General features: G+C 32.9%; 1 protein-coding gene across 2 annotated transcripts in view; it reads left to right on the top strand.

Moving 5' to 3' along the window:
• Ahctf1 (AT-hook containing transcription factor 1) overlaps positions 1-17,702 on the top strand; it is a 67,769-nt gene that overhangs the window by 21,232 nt on the left and 28,835 nt on the right. For both annotated transcript variants that reach the window (XM_063236772.1, XM_063236771.1), the window contains exons 8-21: positions 1,694-1,844; positions 2,875-3,007; positions 3,084-3,265; positions 3,588-3,649; positions 4,574-4,702; positions 6,143-6,233; positions 9,092-9,181; positions 11,010-11,150; positions 11,704-11,808; positions 12,644-12,737; positions 13,923-14,046; positions 14,195-14,251; positions 15,093-15,239; positions 15,923-16,110. In XM_063236772.1, the coding sequence (XP_063092842.1) occupies positions 1,694-1,844; positions 2,875-3,007; positions 3,084-3,265; positions 3,588-3,649; positions 4,574-4,702; positions 6,143-6,233; positions 9,092-9,181; positions 11,010-11,150; positions 11,704-11,808; positions 12,644-12,737; positions 13,923-14,046; positions 14,195-14,251; positions 15,093-15,239; positions 15,923-16,110 (1,694 nt within the window). The remainder of the gene's footprint in view (positions 1-1,693; positions 1,845-2,874; positions 3,008-3,083; positions 3,266-3,587; positions 3,650-4,573; positions 4,703-6,142; positions 6,234-9,091; positions 9,182-11,009; positions 11,151-11,703; positions 11,809-12,643; positions 12,738-13,922; positions 14,047-14,194; positions 14,252-15,092; positions 15,240-15,922; positions 16,111-17,702) is intronic.

Here is a 17,702-nt window from a genome sequence, read left to right as displayed (position 1 = left end):
AGGATATTCCTGATAGTCATGTTTCACCAAATTCCTAGAATAGCCCTTTTTTTTTTTTAATATTAAGGAGAATAAAACAAAACAGAATAAAGCAAATCAGAACAAAACAATGTAAGCAACACAGGATTTCAAAACAAGACAACAGGAAATCAACAGTGGCTACTATAATGTCTCTTATTTCCTTTGAAATAGTTGTCCGTATTCTTCACACCCAATGAATTCAAACAAAACAAAAATTATAAAAATAATCAGAACAAAAAAATGAAAGCATTACCGGCCTTCAAAACCAGACAATAGGAAAATCAACAATGTCTGCCATAATGTCTCTTGTTCTCTTCAAATAGCTGTCCATACCTTCATACATATTGAAATCAAATAAATAGCAAACAGACTAAAACCAGTCAAAACAAAGAATAAAAGCATTATTGGACTTCAAAACAAGATGATAGGAAATCAGCAATGGCTACCATAATGTCTCCTTTTCTTCTAAGTAGCTGTTGATAACTACACGTAATAAAATCAATTCTTGTAGACCTTTTAGAAGAAGATCTAGGCATGTATAAGTCTCTACATGTACATCTGTCCTTCTGTATTAGAGAGCAAAACAAAACAAAATACAAGAAAAATAAGAAACAGACAACAATAATGAAGAGCCCAAAACAATAACAATGTAGACTTTAAAACAAGGTGTTAGGAACATAAAACTAAGGTTGTTATTTTGTATAGTTATCTTCAAAAGAGTTACTCAGAATATCGGATTAAAAACATGCAAAATTCCTTGCAAGCGCGTGGTCGTGAGTTCAATCCCTGGTACCGATAAAAAGGAAAAAAAGACCAAAAAAACCATGCAAAATTGATCTAATCCTATGAATATAGAACGAACAGGCTTTTTTAAACTAGCATTCAAAGTTTATATGGATGTTTTGAGGAAATCCCCAATCCTTGAATTATGTGTGTCTTTTTTTGTTTTTTGTTTTTTTTGGTCTTTTTGAGACAGGGTCTCGCTGTGCAGTTCAGGCTAGCCTTGAGCTCACATTGTAGCCGAGGCTGGTCTCGAACTCACAACGATCCTCTTGCCTCGGCCTCCTGAGTGCTGGGATTACAGGCATGAGCCACCACGCCCGGCAGTATGTGTGTCATTTTTATGATTGCACATATTTTCCCCTCTGGGTAAGTCTACAACTTTCGCTACGTTGATAAGGAAGGAATTTATGAGCAAAAAAGATGTTTGAGTACCTATGGTATTTTAGACTGAGAATTTCAATGAGAATACCAAAATAGATTTGTTGGCATAGGATGTATGGGTGTGTTGGTTTGGTTTTGTTTGGTTTGGTTTCTGTGATGCCCAGAAGTTGAACCCAGGGTCTTGTGCATGCTAAGCATGCACTGTACAACTGAGCTATATGCCCAACTCTTGATGCATGTAGAATTTTGATGTTTACTCCAGTTTAAGCTCCCAGCCAGCAGTTACACTTGAAAATTCACATGTTTGGTGTGGCTTTTATAAGATTATTTGGTAATTTTTAAAAATCAAAATCTATTTGTGCTTTACAGTATGCAAAATTTTCGATTCTTTTTCAGTTTTATGTTTTCTTTGTGTTGTGTGAAACATCTTTAAATTTGGAGAATGTGCAATTTTAGAATGATCTTTTGCTTATAATCCACTAAGATTTGTGTTCATTTTATGTTACAGGGACTAGAATACTGTGAAGAAAGATACACACTGGACCTGGCAGGTGGCATGTTTCCTTTGAGGGGACCAACTAGTAATACCAGATTGTTGGGATGTCAGAGTATAGAGAAATTTCGATATCATGGTGACAGGGAAGAAGGCATGAGTGAAGGTTGGTTAAAATTACTTCATTTGGCTGGGAATATAGCTCAGTGGCATAAGTGCCTGCCTGGCAAGTGCAAGGTCTGCCTTGAATTTTCTTTTCTATTTCCTTTAATATTACCTCTTCCTCATAAAATGTAAATCCTTGTGTAGATTTTTGAGTTCAGCATTGATTCACATTCCATGCCTGACACTAGTTGTGACCTTTACAAAGTACTTAACATTTCTGAGCCATGTTTCTCCATCCATAAGTGACATAATTCAGTTACATCTTTGCAGAGATTAAGTATGAGGATTAAATGAGATAATGTTACAAGTTCATTCAGTTCTGACCCTGTTCATCAGGGCTGGGTTGTATGTGTGTTCCTAGCTTCATTCTCAGAGTGAGCTCATTTATCATTAGAGATGCTCTTTGTCCTACTGCACATGTCTGTATTTGTTACCTAGTTTTCATATCCATTTAAACAGTATCAGAAATACAACTTACCATGTATTGTCCCTTTGTTCCCACGTCTTCCTTTTGGTTTCAACTTCCTGTTGGTGTTTTTTCTGATTTTTAACACCTTCTATTGGTATCCTTGCTTTAGCTATTCCACAGCCACTGTGCAGGTAGTTCTCTTTTTTTCTCTTCACAAAATAGTTATGTTAGTCCTTAACCAAGATTCACTAAAGAAGTAAGCCTTAATGCTCCAAATCACTTGTTGTTGGCAGTGAAATAACTTCTCTGATTCTAGCTATGTATCATCCTTGGGGGGAAATACTTGAAATAATTTTGCTACTTTGTACTTTGAGTATCTCAAAGTTCTTAAATTGTAAAGTGGGAGCAAGGCAGGATAGAACTGTTGTAATGAACAGTTCTCAAGAATATCTGTCTAGTGAATAAGTTTCTTACTATACATAATAGATAGAGATGTTGCTTGACAAGTGTAATGAAGTGTGAATTAAACCTTGGTTTGTGAGGTCTTATTATGATTCTATTGGGATGATTTTACTTGGAGATTTACTCTGTGTGGTTTTTACCTTTTTTTTTTTTTTCATAGCTCTGTCTCCCGACACTAGTGTTTCAGTATTTACCTGGCAAGTGAATATATATGGACAGGGAACACCTGCTATATATTTGGGACTTTTTGACATAAACCGATGGTATCATGCACAAATGCCTGATTCATTAAGGTATGATACTTTCTCTCTCTTTTCTCTCATTAGTATGTATAACTGTTCAATGACTAATTTTTAAATTTGCTTTCAGATCAGGAGAGTATCTACATAATTGCTCTTATTTTGCATTGTGGTCATTGGAGTCTGTTGTAAGTAGGACTTCTCCACATGCCGTCTTGGACATATTAGTACATGAGAGAAGTTTAAATCGAGTCATTCCTCCTTCATATCCACCTCCAGAGCAGTTTTTTAATCCAAGTACCTTTAATTTCGGTATGTATTTTCTTTATCTTTTGAGAAAAGTAACATGCAAGAATGTTATGTAGATGGATTTATTTGTCTGTAGTTTATACATAGAATGTTATCTGTTATTTAACAGATAATTTAGGGTATGGAGTTACTACATTGTGCATGAGAAATTGAAGTTACATATTTATGAAGATTGTATCACTATTATCTTGAAAAAATACCTGAAAAAGTTTACTAAGAAATGTCGTCTGTGTAATAATTTGATTGCCTAAAGATCTGTTACTATAAATTTTTTTCTATTACAATCATTTTAATATTTTAAGTAAAATTTTAAAATCTTTTTCAGATGCTACTTGTTTGTTGAACTCAGGAATTGTTCATATAACTTGTACTGGATTTCAGAAGGAGGTAAATAACAACTAGTAGCATGCAGTATTTCTTAATTGAAGTCAGATGTTAGAGTGCACATGGTCATGTACTTAAACTTTAGCGTTAATTATGTAAACTATTATTTCATCTTAAATGGTAGATTCTGTTAGAATTTTAAGATCAGCAACTAAGTAGAATCAGTTACTGATGACTGCCCGCTAAAGGAGGCATTGGGATAATTGTAGCAACTTTATGCTAATAATATTAACTAGTTGAACCACAGAGGAAAAAATGAGTAAGGTAGTACCTTTCTTTTTTTTTTTTTTTTTTTTTTTTTTTTTTTTTTTTTTTTTTTTTTTTTTTTTGAGAGGGGGCCTTGAATTCACTGGGTTGCCCAAGCTGACCTTAAACTCTTGATGATCCTTGTGCCTCAGCCTCCCAACTGCTGGGATTGTAGGTATGCACCACTACACCCAGCATTACCACATCTTTTTTCAAAAATCATCTTGGTTCCCAGAAAGCTAAATGAGGAAGTGAAGTAATGCAGAGAAGATACTTAGCATCTAACACAGTGGCACAGTGATTCATACACACTCCAAAAGAACAAATAGTAGATAGAAGCATACTTTCCGTGGGAAACATGATGTGGCAAATCTTTTGATAACTGGGCAAATGTGAATGTCACATTTATACTTAACAGCTCTTTTCACATTAGACACAAAGGGTCCTGTCAAGTTTGTCAAGATGTATCAGCGTTAGAAAAGATAGCAGATATCTAAGATAATGTGTTGATACCAGTCACACACAACTAGCAAGGACTGATTGTGAAAGAATCTGTAAACCATTTCCCTTGAAGTATAATCATTTATAAATTTCCATTAAGCATTTTTAAAGTATGGTATAATTAGTTTAATTCATAAACTTGATTATTTGAATTAGGAGTTGATGTTTTGTCTATTACAGACTTTAACTTTTTTAAAGAAATTGGGACCATCTCTAAGTGAAGTCATTCCTGATAGTTACAATCGATGTCTTGTAGCTGGCCTTCTCTCACCAAGACTCATTGATATTCAGCCTTCCAGTTTAACTCAGGTGAGATGATTTTGACTTGTATAATTTCTTGCCTTTGATTATACATTAATAGCTTTCTGCTATAATAAAAATCTATTAGGTAGTTTTTGAAAGATGGTGAAATCATGCCCACTCTGCTTGATCAGTACCTGCTGTTTTGCATTTGGCTTAAAAATTGTACTCCAAAGACCCATTAGGCCGAAGTCAACCTCCAGGTTCACTCATCTTTGTAGATGTCAATAGGACAGAGAAAATCCCATGACTGCATCAGGCACATCCTGAATAAAAATACTTGTTACTGTCTCACTACCATTTTCTACCTGAGAAAGAGCAGCAGAGGTGGGAGCATATGCGTGGAAATCACCTTGGCTTGGTTGAATCTCATGGTCTTTATACTGACATTTTCATCACTGTCATCGTGGTCACCTGGTAGCGTGTTAGAAATGCAAGTTCTTGATCCTGTCTTAGAGCTATTGAATTAGAAACTCTGAGAGTAGAGCCTAACAGTATGTTTTAACCTGCCCTTTAAAATCCACTGCTTGGTGAAACCATTATTATCTTAATGGCAGCTTATTAGCCATGATTCCAGATTCCTGCAACAAAAGAAATAATTAGTTCTAAGAGCCAGTCTCAATTACAGAAGCCAAAATTTTATTTCGCATTAGTCTCCAAATAGTTCTCCTAGTCCCAATACCTTTTACCAGTCAGGAGACATCTTACAGAAACAATATCATGTGGTGATAGAGCAATAACTTATCTTAATTTCCTTATAAAATGTAATAGAAGAAACCAAATCCCACATCATTTTTCAGTGAAGAAAAAATATTTTAACTCTTCCAAGTGGTGCTAGTAGCATAATAAATTGCTTTAAAATATCAGACAAGATGTAAATGTTTCTTGTGGTTTAATATTCATAGTTGGAATTTAATGCTTAATTTTCATGTAATAGAATATTCAGTACTGTTAACAGTATATATTTTTGTCCTATTTTATATTTTTTTATTTAGCCTGTTTTTAGGGTTCATCTGTGTTATATAGCAAGAACCATTACTTAATTTTACTTTATGGTTACATAATACAAATATACTATCTTTTTGAGGCAATAGGCATTTGTGTATTTTGTTTTTTTGCCTATTGTGAACAGTGCTGTTGTAAATGTTGTGTGGATATGTACTTTCGGTTCTTTGAGTGTTTATGTATGGTAGGCATGAAAATAGTAGCTCTATGTTATCATATTAAGGAACTTCTATACATACTGTTCTGTAAAGTATACCATTTTATGCTTTTAGCAGCAGAGTAAGAGGACTCTTAGGTTTTCCACTTCCTTACTGCTACTTGTATCTTTTTTATTTATAGCCATCCTGATGGGCCGTAGTGATTTTCTTAGATTTTTGCCCCTTGTGATCTCGTATTGTCGTTCATTTCATTCTTTTTTCTTTTTTTCCTTAATGCATGGTTTAGGAAGAACAATTTGAAGCCATATTGTCAGCAGCAATTCACACAAGTTCCCTGGCACTTCCAATTGGTTGCATCAGAAATTGGATAACACAAGGTAAGACTCTACAAAGAAATGTTCTTTTGTATTTTTTAAACTACCAGATTTTCTTTGTTTTTTTTAATTACTGTGGGATAATTGTAGATTCATATACAGTTGTAAGATATAACTGATAAAATCTGTGCGTTCTATGTACCACATTTCTTCTCAGCAATGCAATCTGGTGTCTGATACAGTTATCCCCATGTTGTCTTCTGCCACATATCTTCCTTCCCTCTTCCTATACCCCTAAACCCTGGCAGCCACTAATATAATCTCTTGTTTCTATCGTTTTGTCATTGAAAACATGTTCATAAATGAAATCAGTATATAAGCTGTAATGCTTATTTACTCATTTATAACTTAGTATTGTTTCCTTTTTTTAAAAATTTTATTGGTATATTTTAGATATACAACAGTCATCATATGCAATTTGTATCTATACATGATATATCTTGATTCTTTTTTCATTTCCCTCCCCCTTCAATCCCTCTCTCTCATTTACAAAACCTTTGTTTCCAGTTTTTTCTTTTTTTCCTTTTCTTCTTTTTTCCCTCCCCTTTGTTCTTCCCTAGTTCCCTTTCCCATTTGAAAATTTCACAGTATTTATTATACATTTTGATCCTTCTTTACACTTCTAGTTTCTCATTCCAGAGAAACCATGTGGTACTTGAACATGTGTGTCCAGCTTGTTTTACCTAAGAATATGGTTGCTAGGTTCATCCATTCACTTAGAAATGTATTGTTTATCCTTCTTTGTGGCAGTATACTACATTGTATGAAAAAGGCTCATCTTCTTTATCTATTTATCAGTTGATGAGCACTTGGGCTGTTTCCAAGATTTAGCTATTACAAACTCTATGGCTATAAATAGGCTGCATATATCACTATGATATGATACTTTTAATTCCTTTGGGAAGATACCAAGAAGGGAAATAGCTGGGTCAAATAGAACCTCTAGTTTCAATTGTTTGAGGAATGTCTACTCTGCCTTCCACAGTATTTATACCTGTCTATACTCTCACCAACAGTGGAGAAGAGTTTTTTCTCCCACAGCATCACTAGCATTTGTTATTGGTTGATTTCTTGATGATAGCCATTCTCTCTGGAGTGAGATGGAATTTCAGTGTTGTTTTAATTTCATCTCTCAAATGACCAGCGATGTTGAACATTTTTTCATGTATTTATTTGTCGTTTGTACTACTTTATCTGAGAAGTGTCTGCTTATTTCAGGTGTCTTATTTTTTGCTTGGGTCTTTAAATTTGGGAGGTCTGATTTTTTTTTTTTTAATTCTTTATATATTCTAGGTATTGTCCTGAGGAACATCTGGCAAAATTTTTTTCCCCACTCCAGCGTGTCTTTTCACTCCATTAGCAGTTTCTCTTGTGCTGCAAAAGCTTGAGATCCCCGTTGTGATTCTTTGTGGTGTTTTCTGTGCAGTTTTTTCATAAAGTCTTTGCAAAAAGAGTTCTACCTAGTCTGTGTTTCAGCAGATTTAGTGTTTCTGTTTTAATTAGATCTTTGATTCATTTTTATTTTATTTCAATGCATAGTGAGAGATACACAAGATGGGTCTAATTTTGGTCTTTGGCATATGGGAAACCAGTTTTTCTCATTTATTAAAGAGGCTGTCTTTCTTCCAGTTGAAAGTATTTGGCCCTTTTATCAAAACTAAAGTGGCTGAGTAATGTGGAGTTGTTTCTGCATCTTCTGATCTGTTTTATTGATCTTCAGGTCTGATTTTTTTTTTTTTTTTTTTTTTTTTTTTTTTTTTTGTCTTTTTCCTTTTTATCGGTACCGGGGATCGAACTCACGACTGCCTGCTTGCAAGGCAGGCACTTATGCCGCTGAGCTAAATCCCCAGCCCCTTTTTGTCTTTTTCCTTTTTATCGGTACCGGGGATCGAACTCACGACTGCCTGCTTGCAAGGCAGGCACTTATGCCGCTGAGCTAAATCCCCAGCCCCTGATTTTTTTTTTTTACCAGTACCCTGCTGTTTTTATCACAGGTAGGTTTGTAGTACAATCTCAAGTCAGGGATTGTGATACCCCCATCTTGCCTTTGTTGTGCAGGCAGAATTATTTTTACTATTTTAGGTCTTTTCTGGTTCCAGATGAATTTTAGGATTGCTTTGTCTAATTCTGTAAACTAAGCTATTGGTATTTTGATGAGGATTGCATTAAATCTGTTACAATAATTTTGTAAGTATGGCCATTTTCTCTATATTGGTTTTGCCTACTCAGTAATAAGCAATATCTTTCCCTTTTTTGATCCCTCCTTTTCAGGGTACTGTAATTTTCAATGTGAAGGTTTTATACTTGCTTCATTAGATTGACTCCTAAATATTTAAATTTTTTGGATGCCATAGTGATAGATATGGGTTCTCTAGTTTTTCCTGTCCAGAACTGGGGATCAAACTCAGAGGTACTCTCCCACCAAGCTGCATCTCAGCATCCCCTCCTTTCCTTTTGAGACAGGTTAATGTTCTGTTCTGCACCCTGGCCTCAAACTCGTCAGTCTTCCTTCCTCTGCCTTATGCAACCAGTGTGCCCAGCCGAAATTTCACTGCTTCAAAAAATATATAGGCTTGTTTTTTAGACTGCCTTTGAGTTTTTATTTATTGATCTTTCCTCATGATAATGTCCAGTTGCATTTTTTAAACCTTTACCATATAAAGTTATGTGCTCCCTCATGAGATACACTTAGCAGGATATATTTGATTAGGTTGTCTGCATTAGTGTTGGTATTTTTTTGTTTGTTTGGTTTTTGACAACTTGATTCAAGTACTTCCTCCCAGGTGTCTCCATTGGAGAAGTTACCAGTTTTCTGTTTGTGATTAATAATCTTCTTTTTTACTTTCATATTTGCAAATAAGAACAACCAAATTCTGCTATTAATTTGCGATTTGTTCTCGAGTGGACATGGAATAAAGTGATTATCACAAAAGAAGAATTTGACAGAATATGTAAGTATTGTCTGTGAAATCCACAGGGCAAAATTTGTTAGTAAAACACTAATCTTGGTTTGTCTTATAAGAACATAATAATTTTTAATCATTTTGAAAGTTATAAATACTTAAAGAAGTCCTAGAAGTAAACTGTTTGTTTTTATATTAAAGTGAGAAACATTTTTGACAATTTTTCAGTGGCTTTCTAAACTGGCAACATGCTATAGTAGCAGGGTTTAAAATTACTCCTTATCTTTTGGTCCTAAGAGTTTAATTTACAGACTGTGTTGATGGAATAAGGGGGAATGTGCCAGTTAACTTCAGAAACCCATCTCCTTAACTCATTTCTATTTAAAATGTTTATGGAAATGAAGAACCTACAAGGCAGAGTAAAAATGGATCACCTCCACTTACAATATGTAGATGTGATTATCATCATGCCAAGTCATTCTTCTTCTTGATAGTCTTACTAATGTTACAAATTTTGAATTAATTTTAAGGTGTCTAGTGAATTTTGAAAACTCACCATGTTTAGTAAATGCAAAGATAACACTAAAAGTGCCAGTGATTAGAATCGTCTCTATCCCTGGCTCCTAGTTGCTGAAATTCACATATCCTATACAAGTGCTGTTTTACCATTGAGCTACATTACCAGCCTAGTATTTAATAATTAGAGATACATGACTGCACTGTAAGTGAAAGAAAATTCTTTTTTTCTTTTAGCCAGTGTCTTAGTATGTAATCTAGGTTGATCGCAAACTTAGGCTGGCCTCAGATTCTTAATCTTCTTGCCTCAGTCTTCTGAGAATACCACCACACCTAGCTAAAACTTTGATTGGTTTAGATGTGTAGGTTTTGTTCATTATTTTTGTGTCATAGTAAATAAAGATAGGGACTTTTAAAGATATTTAATTAGAAGTGAATTATAAGTAGCTTAACAAGTTATTCTCACGAGAGGATTTTTTTTTTTTTTTTTTTTTTTTTGGTCTTTGTCCTTTTTATCTGTACTGGGGATCGAACTCACGACTGCCTGCTTGTAAGGCAGACACTTATGCCACTGAGCTAAATCCCCAGCCCCTCACAAGAGGATTTTTAACCTGAGAAAATTTTATAGGAATAAATGGTCCTATAATATTTTTAGGTCACACTTAGGAAACTATAAATGTGGAATTATTATTAATTTAAAATGCTTTAGTAACGAGTTAGCACAGTTGAAATCTGAAAGAATGCTTGATAATTCAGATAAGGTAACAGTGTATTTAAAAGGAAAACGTTTATTGGAATTGGTTTTATATATATGTTTTGTAAAAGAAGAAAAAGGTTAATTCAAATTAATTTATAAATTGTGTGACGTACACTTTGAACATAACATAGTATAATGTAGAATTGGTAATTGAGCTATTGTTGAAGCCTTGAGCTTCTTTGCTGGTTTCTTGTTTTGTTTTATTTTGTAGTTATAATCTTCAAGGATAATTAAAAATATGGAGTGTAAGTTTTTAGTGTGTTGAGTAAACTGTAAATTGATTTGAAGGATTTCAGAGTTAGGATAATCATTATGTAGACCAATCCTATATTAAATAGTAAAATGATTACATTGGTTATTAGGTATCTTGTGATAAGTAATGGCTATAAAGAAGAGCTCTAGATCCATATTATCTTACTTCAGATTCTCATTCTGATTCTTACTGTTTTTATATTGAGTCATATTGTTTGTTTTTTGAGAATAATTTGCTATTTCTAGTCTTGTAAATTTCATATTATGTAGAGTTAATCTTTTGAGTTTTAGGAATTTCAGAAAATCTATAGTTGTGGTGCTAATTATTATCTTTTATTTTTTCTTTAAAAGGTATACCATTATTTGATGGTTCATGTCGCTTCATCGATCCACAGACTATACAGTCTATGCAGCAATGTCATTTGATTTTTAGCAATCTTAAGACTGTCTTAAACTGTTTTGCAACAGAAGCCCAAGAGATCACTGAGAGAGGTATGGCCTTTGTTCTCTACAAATGAGTATTGAGAAAGAATAAAGTTTCTATTTCCAAAGTGGGTTATTATATAAAGAAAATATTATTTTTCAAGTGCTAAAATATATTTTATGTAAAGCTACAGAATAAGCTTGAGAAATTCAGGAGTTAAACTCCTATGTGGATAATATATCTTCACTTGAATTTTAAATTTTTTAATTTGCTTGCTTTTATTTAAAGAAATAGTTTTTCTATTTTACCATTTCAACAAATCAAAGATGTTTTATTTAAAGTCCTGATTTAGGTAACCTAATCAGAATTGATGTTTTTGTAATAATTTGCATAAAGTGTCTGTAGTTAGTGACTTATATGTAGTATTTTGGAAATTTGCCTCAGATAATTTTGAACCAAAATGAACTAGATATAAGCTACATTTGTTTAGAATGTATACCTATTGTTAAGAATGACCAAGTAATTAGTTTGTTTTGAAAAACTGTTGAGTATGTTGATTTTTTGTTTGATTATTTGTGATTGATAATTTGAAAATTAACTAATGTTAACTCTTCTTAACAGGACTGATGGAGTTAACCAATAAGTTTGTGGTTACGCAGCTCATCTGTCAATATGTACAGGTGGTTCTTTGGTTCTCTCATTCTGGGCTTTTGCCAGAAGGCTTAGGTAAAACAATTTACTTAACCTATTCATACTAATTAAAACATCATTAAATCGTTGTAATTTTGTTGATCTCTTCTGATGCTTTAGCTTCCTCTTTTGCCTCACTTAATTTTCTTACAGTCTTACTTGCTTTGTAAATTGAGTCGCTCACCCTGCTGTTACACAGATTCTAGATGTGTTCATTGGATCAAGTAACATTTAGGAAAGCAAATTTTAAGGAATTACGGCCTTTCAGGATCAATAATGTCATTATCTGTGATTTAGGTCCATGGAATTGTAGTTTTTATTACCTAATTTGCTGATCTCATTCTTGTTTAGTGTTCTGGTTGCTAATGTTATTTGTCATCAATTAAATACTTTTACTTGATAATTCCAATATCAAGAATTAGAGAATTCTTAGTATTGGCTTTTGTTATACAATATTTGTTCAAAAGCCTCCAATGTCTTCATTTCCAGGAAGTGTTAGATTTTATTCAAAAGTGCCTCTGCACATACTTGTATAATTGTTGATCTTATTCTTTCAAGTTGTTTGATTCTGATATGAGCAAATAATGAATGTAGTTTGCTTTCAAATTATTGCTTGTACCAAGAGAGTAAAATTATTTAGAACAGTTTCTAATATTTTAAGTCACCTAATATATTTGTTACAAACTTTTGTAAGATAGTTTTCCCACCTGTACATTGGGAAATAAAAGGATATGTAGTATTCATGTATTTAGCAAGCCTACAGATTAAGGAATATTATAAAATTACAGTAAATATCAGTATGTATAATTTTAAGTATTGTTGAGATATGTTGGTAATATTACTTTTGTTTTCCAACTCTTAAAAATTCCAGATGATGCTGTGCAGTTGTCAAGGTTATGCTACAACTACCCTGTAATTCAGAACTACTACACTAGTCGCCGAGAGAAGTGTGAGCGTTTATCAAGGTATAGTGGTGCATACAGATATTCAAAACACTCTTTAGAAACTACTTCTATTAAAAGTTAAACATTGTCAGAACAGAGTACATCATGTTATATAAAATAATTGGGTAGAATTCTGGTAAAGTATCAGAATTTGTTACTAGTTTTGCTGTTTTAGTTTTCTTTGCCCTAACTTAATCGTTACATTTCATTTTAAATTTGAATGTCTTGTCATGTCTTGAATAAAACTATTTACTGTGATTGTTAAAAGACTGTATAATTTGATCATGTTTTATGTTGAGAATTCTTATTCAGAAAAAGATAAGAATCTTTATTAAAAAGGTATCACCAGTTATTATAACAGTTACCTTTAAATACTTAAGCTTTTTCTTTTGTTTTTATTTTATTTTTCTCTTAAAAAATGCATGAGTGGACTACCGATTCCTTTGAAATAAAGTAGGAGGAGAAGTGTATATTTGGAGGCTGGATCCTATCTCTGGAATTAAGTATTGTTTTTCATATGATACAGCAATTAGTAACACATGGAGCAGTGATTCACAAACATTGATTCCAGATTTCTTAGGTCAGAATTACCTGGAATTTGGTATTTTAAAAGCTATGCCAGTTATAAAACTGATGCATAGTAAATTGTTAGAAACAGTGCTTTAGGATATAGAATTATGAAAGGATAATGAACTTGAGAGATTGATTAAACATATTTTAAAATTCTCTGCTATTTCCTAAGAGTATGTGCTTGGGTAAGTTTGCTATACTGGCTGATGCTGTTTGTCACATAAGTTATATCCATATAAAAATTATGTGCAGAGCACCTAGTATAGTGCCTTCCTTATAGGAAAATTTCAATAAATTAATGCTTCCATTAATAATATTAGATGAGAAAATAGTGAAAATATTTGCTTATCACATCCTGAGGGCATAATAATACATTTTTGGATGATGGAATCACTAAGGATAAGGACTAGTCCTAGTGATGAATACAAACTAAAATTCTTTGACTTTGAACTGCAATATTGTTTTCTATACTGGGATGTCATATGCCATGCAGTTTGATCAAGGTTATAAAAATGCGTGACATTTAACCCTCAGTTCTCCTCTTTTTGGATTGTTACTTTTTTAAGTTTGATCCTTGTTTTGATACCAATCCTTATTATTAGTATTAAACAATCCTTAATATTTTCTCCATTGCAGAGGGAAGTGGAACCATGATTGCTTGTTGATTGATGGATTGGTTTCTCAGTTAGGAGATCAAATTGAGAAGTTGTGGAAACGAGATGAAGGAGGCACGGGAAAATATCCTCCTTCTAGTTTACATGTAGGTTTTTAGTAACATTGTGCCAGTTTTAAATCTCTGAAAGCTGGGGAGGGAAGAGATGGGCTTGGCTATATTTTTTAGGCTGTGGAAAACAAGGGGAATGAATGACTGTAAAATGCATTGAACTTTTTATCCTTTTCTTTCATAGGCACTACTGGACATATATTTATTAGACAACGTTAGTGAGACAAACAAACATTCTATTGTATCCTTTACATTTTTATCACATTATTTGTTTATTACCAAAATCATAAAATTTCAGAGTAGTAGGAATCTTACGTATCTAATTTCAGTGTCATGCTTGAGGGTTTTTTTTATGCTTGAATTTTTTATTTAGCCTTGGATCTGTTTATTGGTTTTAGATAGCCTATGATTAAAGTGAAGCTATGAAAAGTCTTGTTTTGTGTTTGTTTGTCCAGGGATATCCTTGGCGTATGTCACATCCTGAAATGTGTGGCACACTGAAGAGCAAGTTCTCTGGGGCTCTGGTTAGCATAGAGGTCTTGGTTAGCATGCACCGGGCCCGTGGTTCAGTCTCCAGTACCACAGAAACAAAGGCTTCTGAGGCAGGAAGACTGCAAGTTCAAATTTTGCCAAGGCTGTCTCAAATAGATAATTAATTAAAGGAGATGAGGAATTGCAGCTCAGTGGTAGAAAGCTTGGGGTATTGCTTCAGCCCCCAGAATTGGGCAGGGGGTGCTGTTTACTTAAGTTACAGTTTTTGCCCAGTAACTAGAATTTGATCTACAGTTTAATTTTCTAAAGCTGCTAAACATGTTTCTTTAATGTGTTTCTTTGTGAAGAAAGTAAGCTTTAGAAAAGTCCATCTCCTTTGGGATGGTTGTGATAAAATATTATGAAAATGAAGTTGGCATAGGACTGGGTATACCCACATGTGACAAAACTGTATTCCTATAGCTGGATATCCATGAAGGATTTCTGAACAAAAAAGGCTTTGGGCCTAAAGGCCACATTTTAGTGCTACCTATTTTTAAAAGTAGTAAGTTTTTCTTTATTTATTGTCCTTAATCCTCTTTTCTAAAAAGACCATTTATTTGCTACTTGATATTATGTATTCGTTTCCAAACAAAACAGGTACTCCCATTGAATCTTTTCCACCTGCCTTTGCCATTTCTTGGGGTCAGGTTAAACTTATTCAAGGATTTTGGCTGATAGATCATAATGATTATGAGGTAAGTCTGTAGTAGTTAACTAGATTTTAAGAAAACATACATGAAAAGGTTTATTGGTTTTAGCCTATGACTAGCCTATGATATTAAAATTGATGCAGTCTATTTAAGAGATAATTTAAGAAAGATTCAGTTTAATCAGTGCCTTCCCCGGGTACTATCTAAGGTAGCAAAAGTACAAGGATGAAAATTTCAGAATCTCAAGTTACTTACTGTCAAAATAAGGAAAAAATTATTAGAATAGTGAAAAAACTGTGATTGTTAGAGATATATTTGGATGTTGGAAAGCTATGATGTATAAAAAAGGAATATCAAGGTCTTAATGGTATGAGGCTTTTGAGAAAACTTAACTCCTTAAATATATACGATAGGGGGCTGGGGATTTAGCTCAGCGGCATAAGCGCCTGCCTTGCAAGCAGGCAGTCGTGAGTTCGATCCTTGGTACAGATAAAAACAAATAAGACAAACAACAGCAACAACAACAAAATATATATATATATATATATATATATATATATGATAATGTAGCCCTTTCCAGTTTATATTTAAACTGATTTTATCTTGTTTTCTGTGCTTTTTTTAAAAAAAAACTTGTCTTTTTTTAAAGATAAACTAACTTGTGTACATATTATACTATATAACCATATACTCTGTTGTATTTAGAATTTTTCACATCATTTTTGCAGAGTGGTTTAGATCTTCTGTTTCATCCAGCTACTGTAAAACCTGAGTCATGGCAACATTCAAAGATCATTCAGGCCTTCATGAGTCATGGAGAACATAGACAAGCCCTCAGATATATTCAAACGATGAAGCCAGCTGTGACCAGTGGTGGTGATATTATCCTTCATCTCACTGTTTTACTTTTCAATAGGTAAGTACATTTTTTGAACTCTTGCTCGTATGTTAATAAAATGGAAATTGATGAAATAGAGTGTAGCATACTATTTTGTTTCCTTTACCTTATGTATCTTTGGTCTTTCAATGTTGAGAAATGGTGTAGGATTTTATCTAGAATAAGGTGGATAGGAAGTATCTTGAGTAGAAGGATGTCTGTCATTATACCTGTTACTAATTGACACTGAGTTTATTGCATGATCAGTTGAGGGTTGCTATGTGGAAAACAATCCAGGAATAGAGAGAGAATGAAGTTGTTTTTTATAGAGTTGATAAGTTATATTTTGAGGGGTTTTTATTCTATAATAATGCTTAATTTTTTGAAATATTCCTTGCTTTTACAGTTACTTGAATTTTGTCACTGTATTGCCCATTGAATTCTCCTAGAAAGGAAATCTCAAACATTTGATTTAAGAAAGTGTTAAGTTTCATGTCTTCACATTTTATTAAGATTTGAGCAAATAATATCTTTATGTTTTTTCCTTTAGCAAGTTTGTAATGCTTTTTAAATCTATATGATATATTTTCTATTTATAATATGGCTTTATATTTAGATGCAATTATGTATATCACATACATAATAATTGACAAGTTGAATACATGATTGAAAATATGGCCTAGTTACTAGATTTTCATGTTAAATTAGCTAGGGAAATTGCTTAGAGTTGAAGTTATAACTTTATCGTATATAACTTATATTGGTTTTATTTAGTCCTATTGCATGATCATTTATATTTAGAATTGGCCACTTATCACAAATTGTTGTACATTGTATCAAACATCCTTTTTATGCTAGTGTCTGAAAATTAAGTTTTCTTTGTTCTTTTTGGTTAAATATAGTATATTTCTAAATGGGAAAGGTTGGATCTCCAAATTTTAGACAGAAAAATTTTTGAAGTCTTCAAAACTAATAAATTAAGCACTTAATGAGATGATCTGAATTAGCAGAAGTGTTTAGTTTAATACATCAAAGAAGGTATATGGGATCGAAGTTGTTTTATGAGCTCAAATTTAGAGCTGAGTGTTGTGGCACACATCTATAATCCCAGCACTCTGTGAGATTGTGACAGGAATATTACAAATTTGAGCCAGACCTATTAAACTAAATCTTAGATTCTGTTTTAAAAAGGGAGCTTGGCTGTAATCAGCATAAAGGCCTTGGATTCAGTCCCCAAATAAATATAATATAAAAGAATCCCCAAATAAATATATAGTAATATAAAAGAATAGTTTCAATAAACTTTATTATAAAAACAAAAACATTTAAAGAAAGTAAATGTGACAAATGCATATATATTAGGACTTAAAGTTGTTGGGTAGGCTACCAATATGTAAATTTTTTTCAGCTGCATGTAACGTCTCATTCTTCAGTGGCATTGAGTTAGTAGTGCCTGATCACTTATGCTTATATTAGCAGAGCAAATGATTAAAGCTATAAATTGTTGCTGAGCCTTGTTTCTGTTTCTTAATTTGTCCATAGCATTTCTCTGATTTGTTAAATTTACTTCACATTTCTTAATTAGATACATAGTGGACAAACCTAAATAAGTTCATTTTTAAACTATATTT

The sequence above is a fragment of the Cavia porcellus genome, unplaced genomic scaffold (genome assembly GCF_034190915.1).
Source record: "Cavia porcellus strain 051 isolate PalLab524CR breed Dunkin Hartley unplaced genomic scaffold, mCavPor4.1 scaffold_26, whole genome shotgun sequence".
Classification (NCBI taxonomy): Eukaryota; Metazoa; Chordata; class Mammalia; order Rodentia; family Caviidae; genus Cavia; species Cavia porcellus.
Note: the sequence above shows the minus strand (reverse complement) of the source record. Positions and strands in the feature narration are given on the sequence as shown.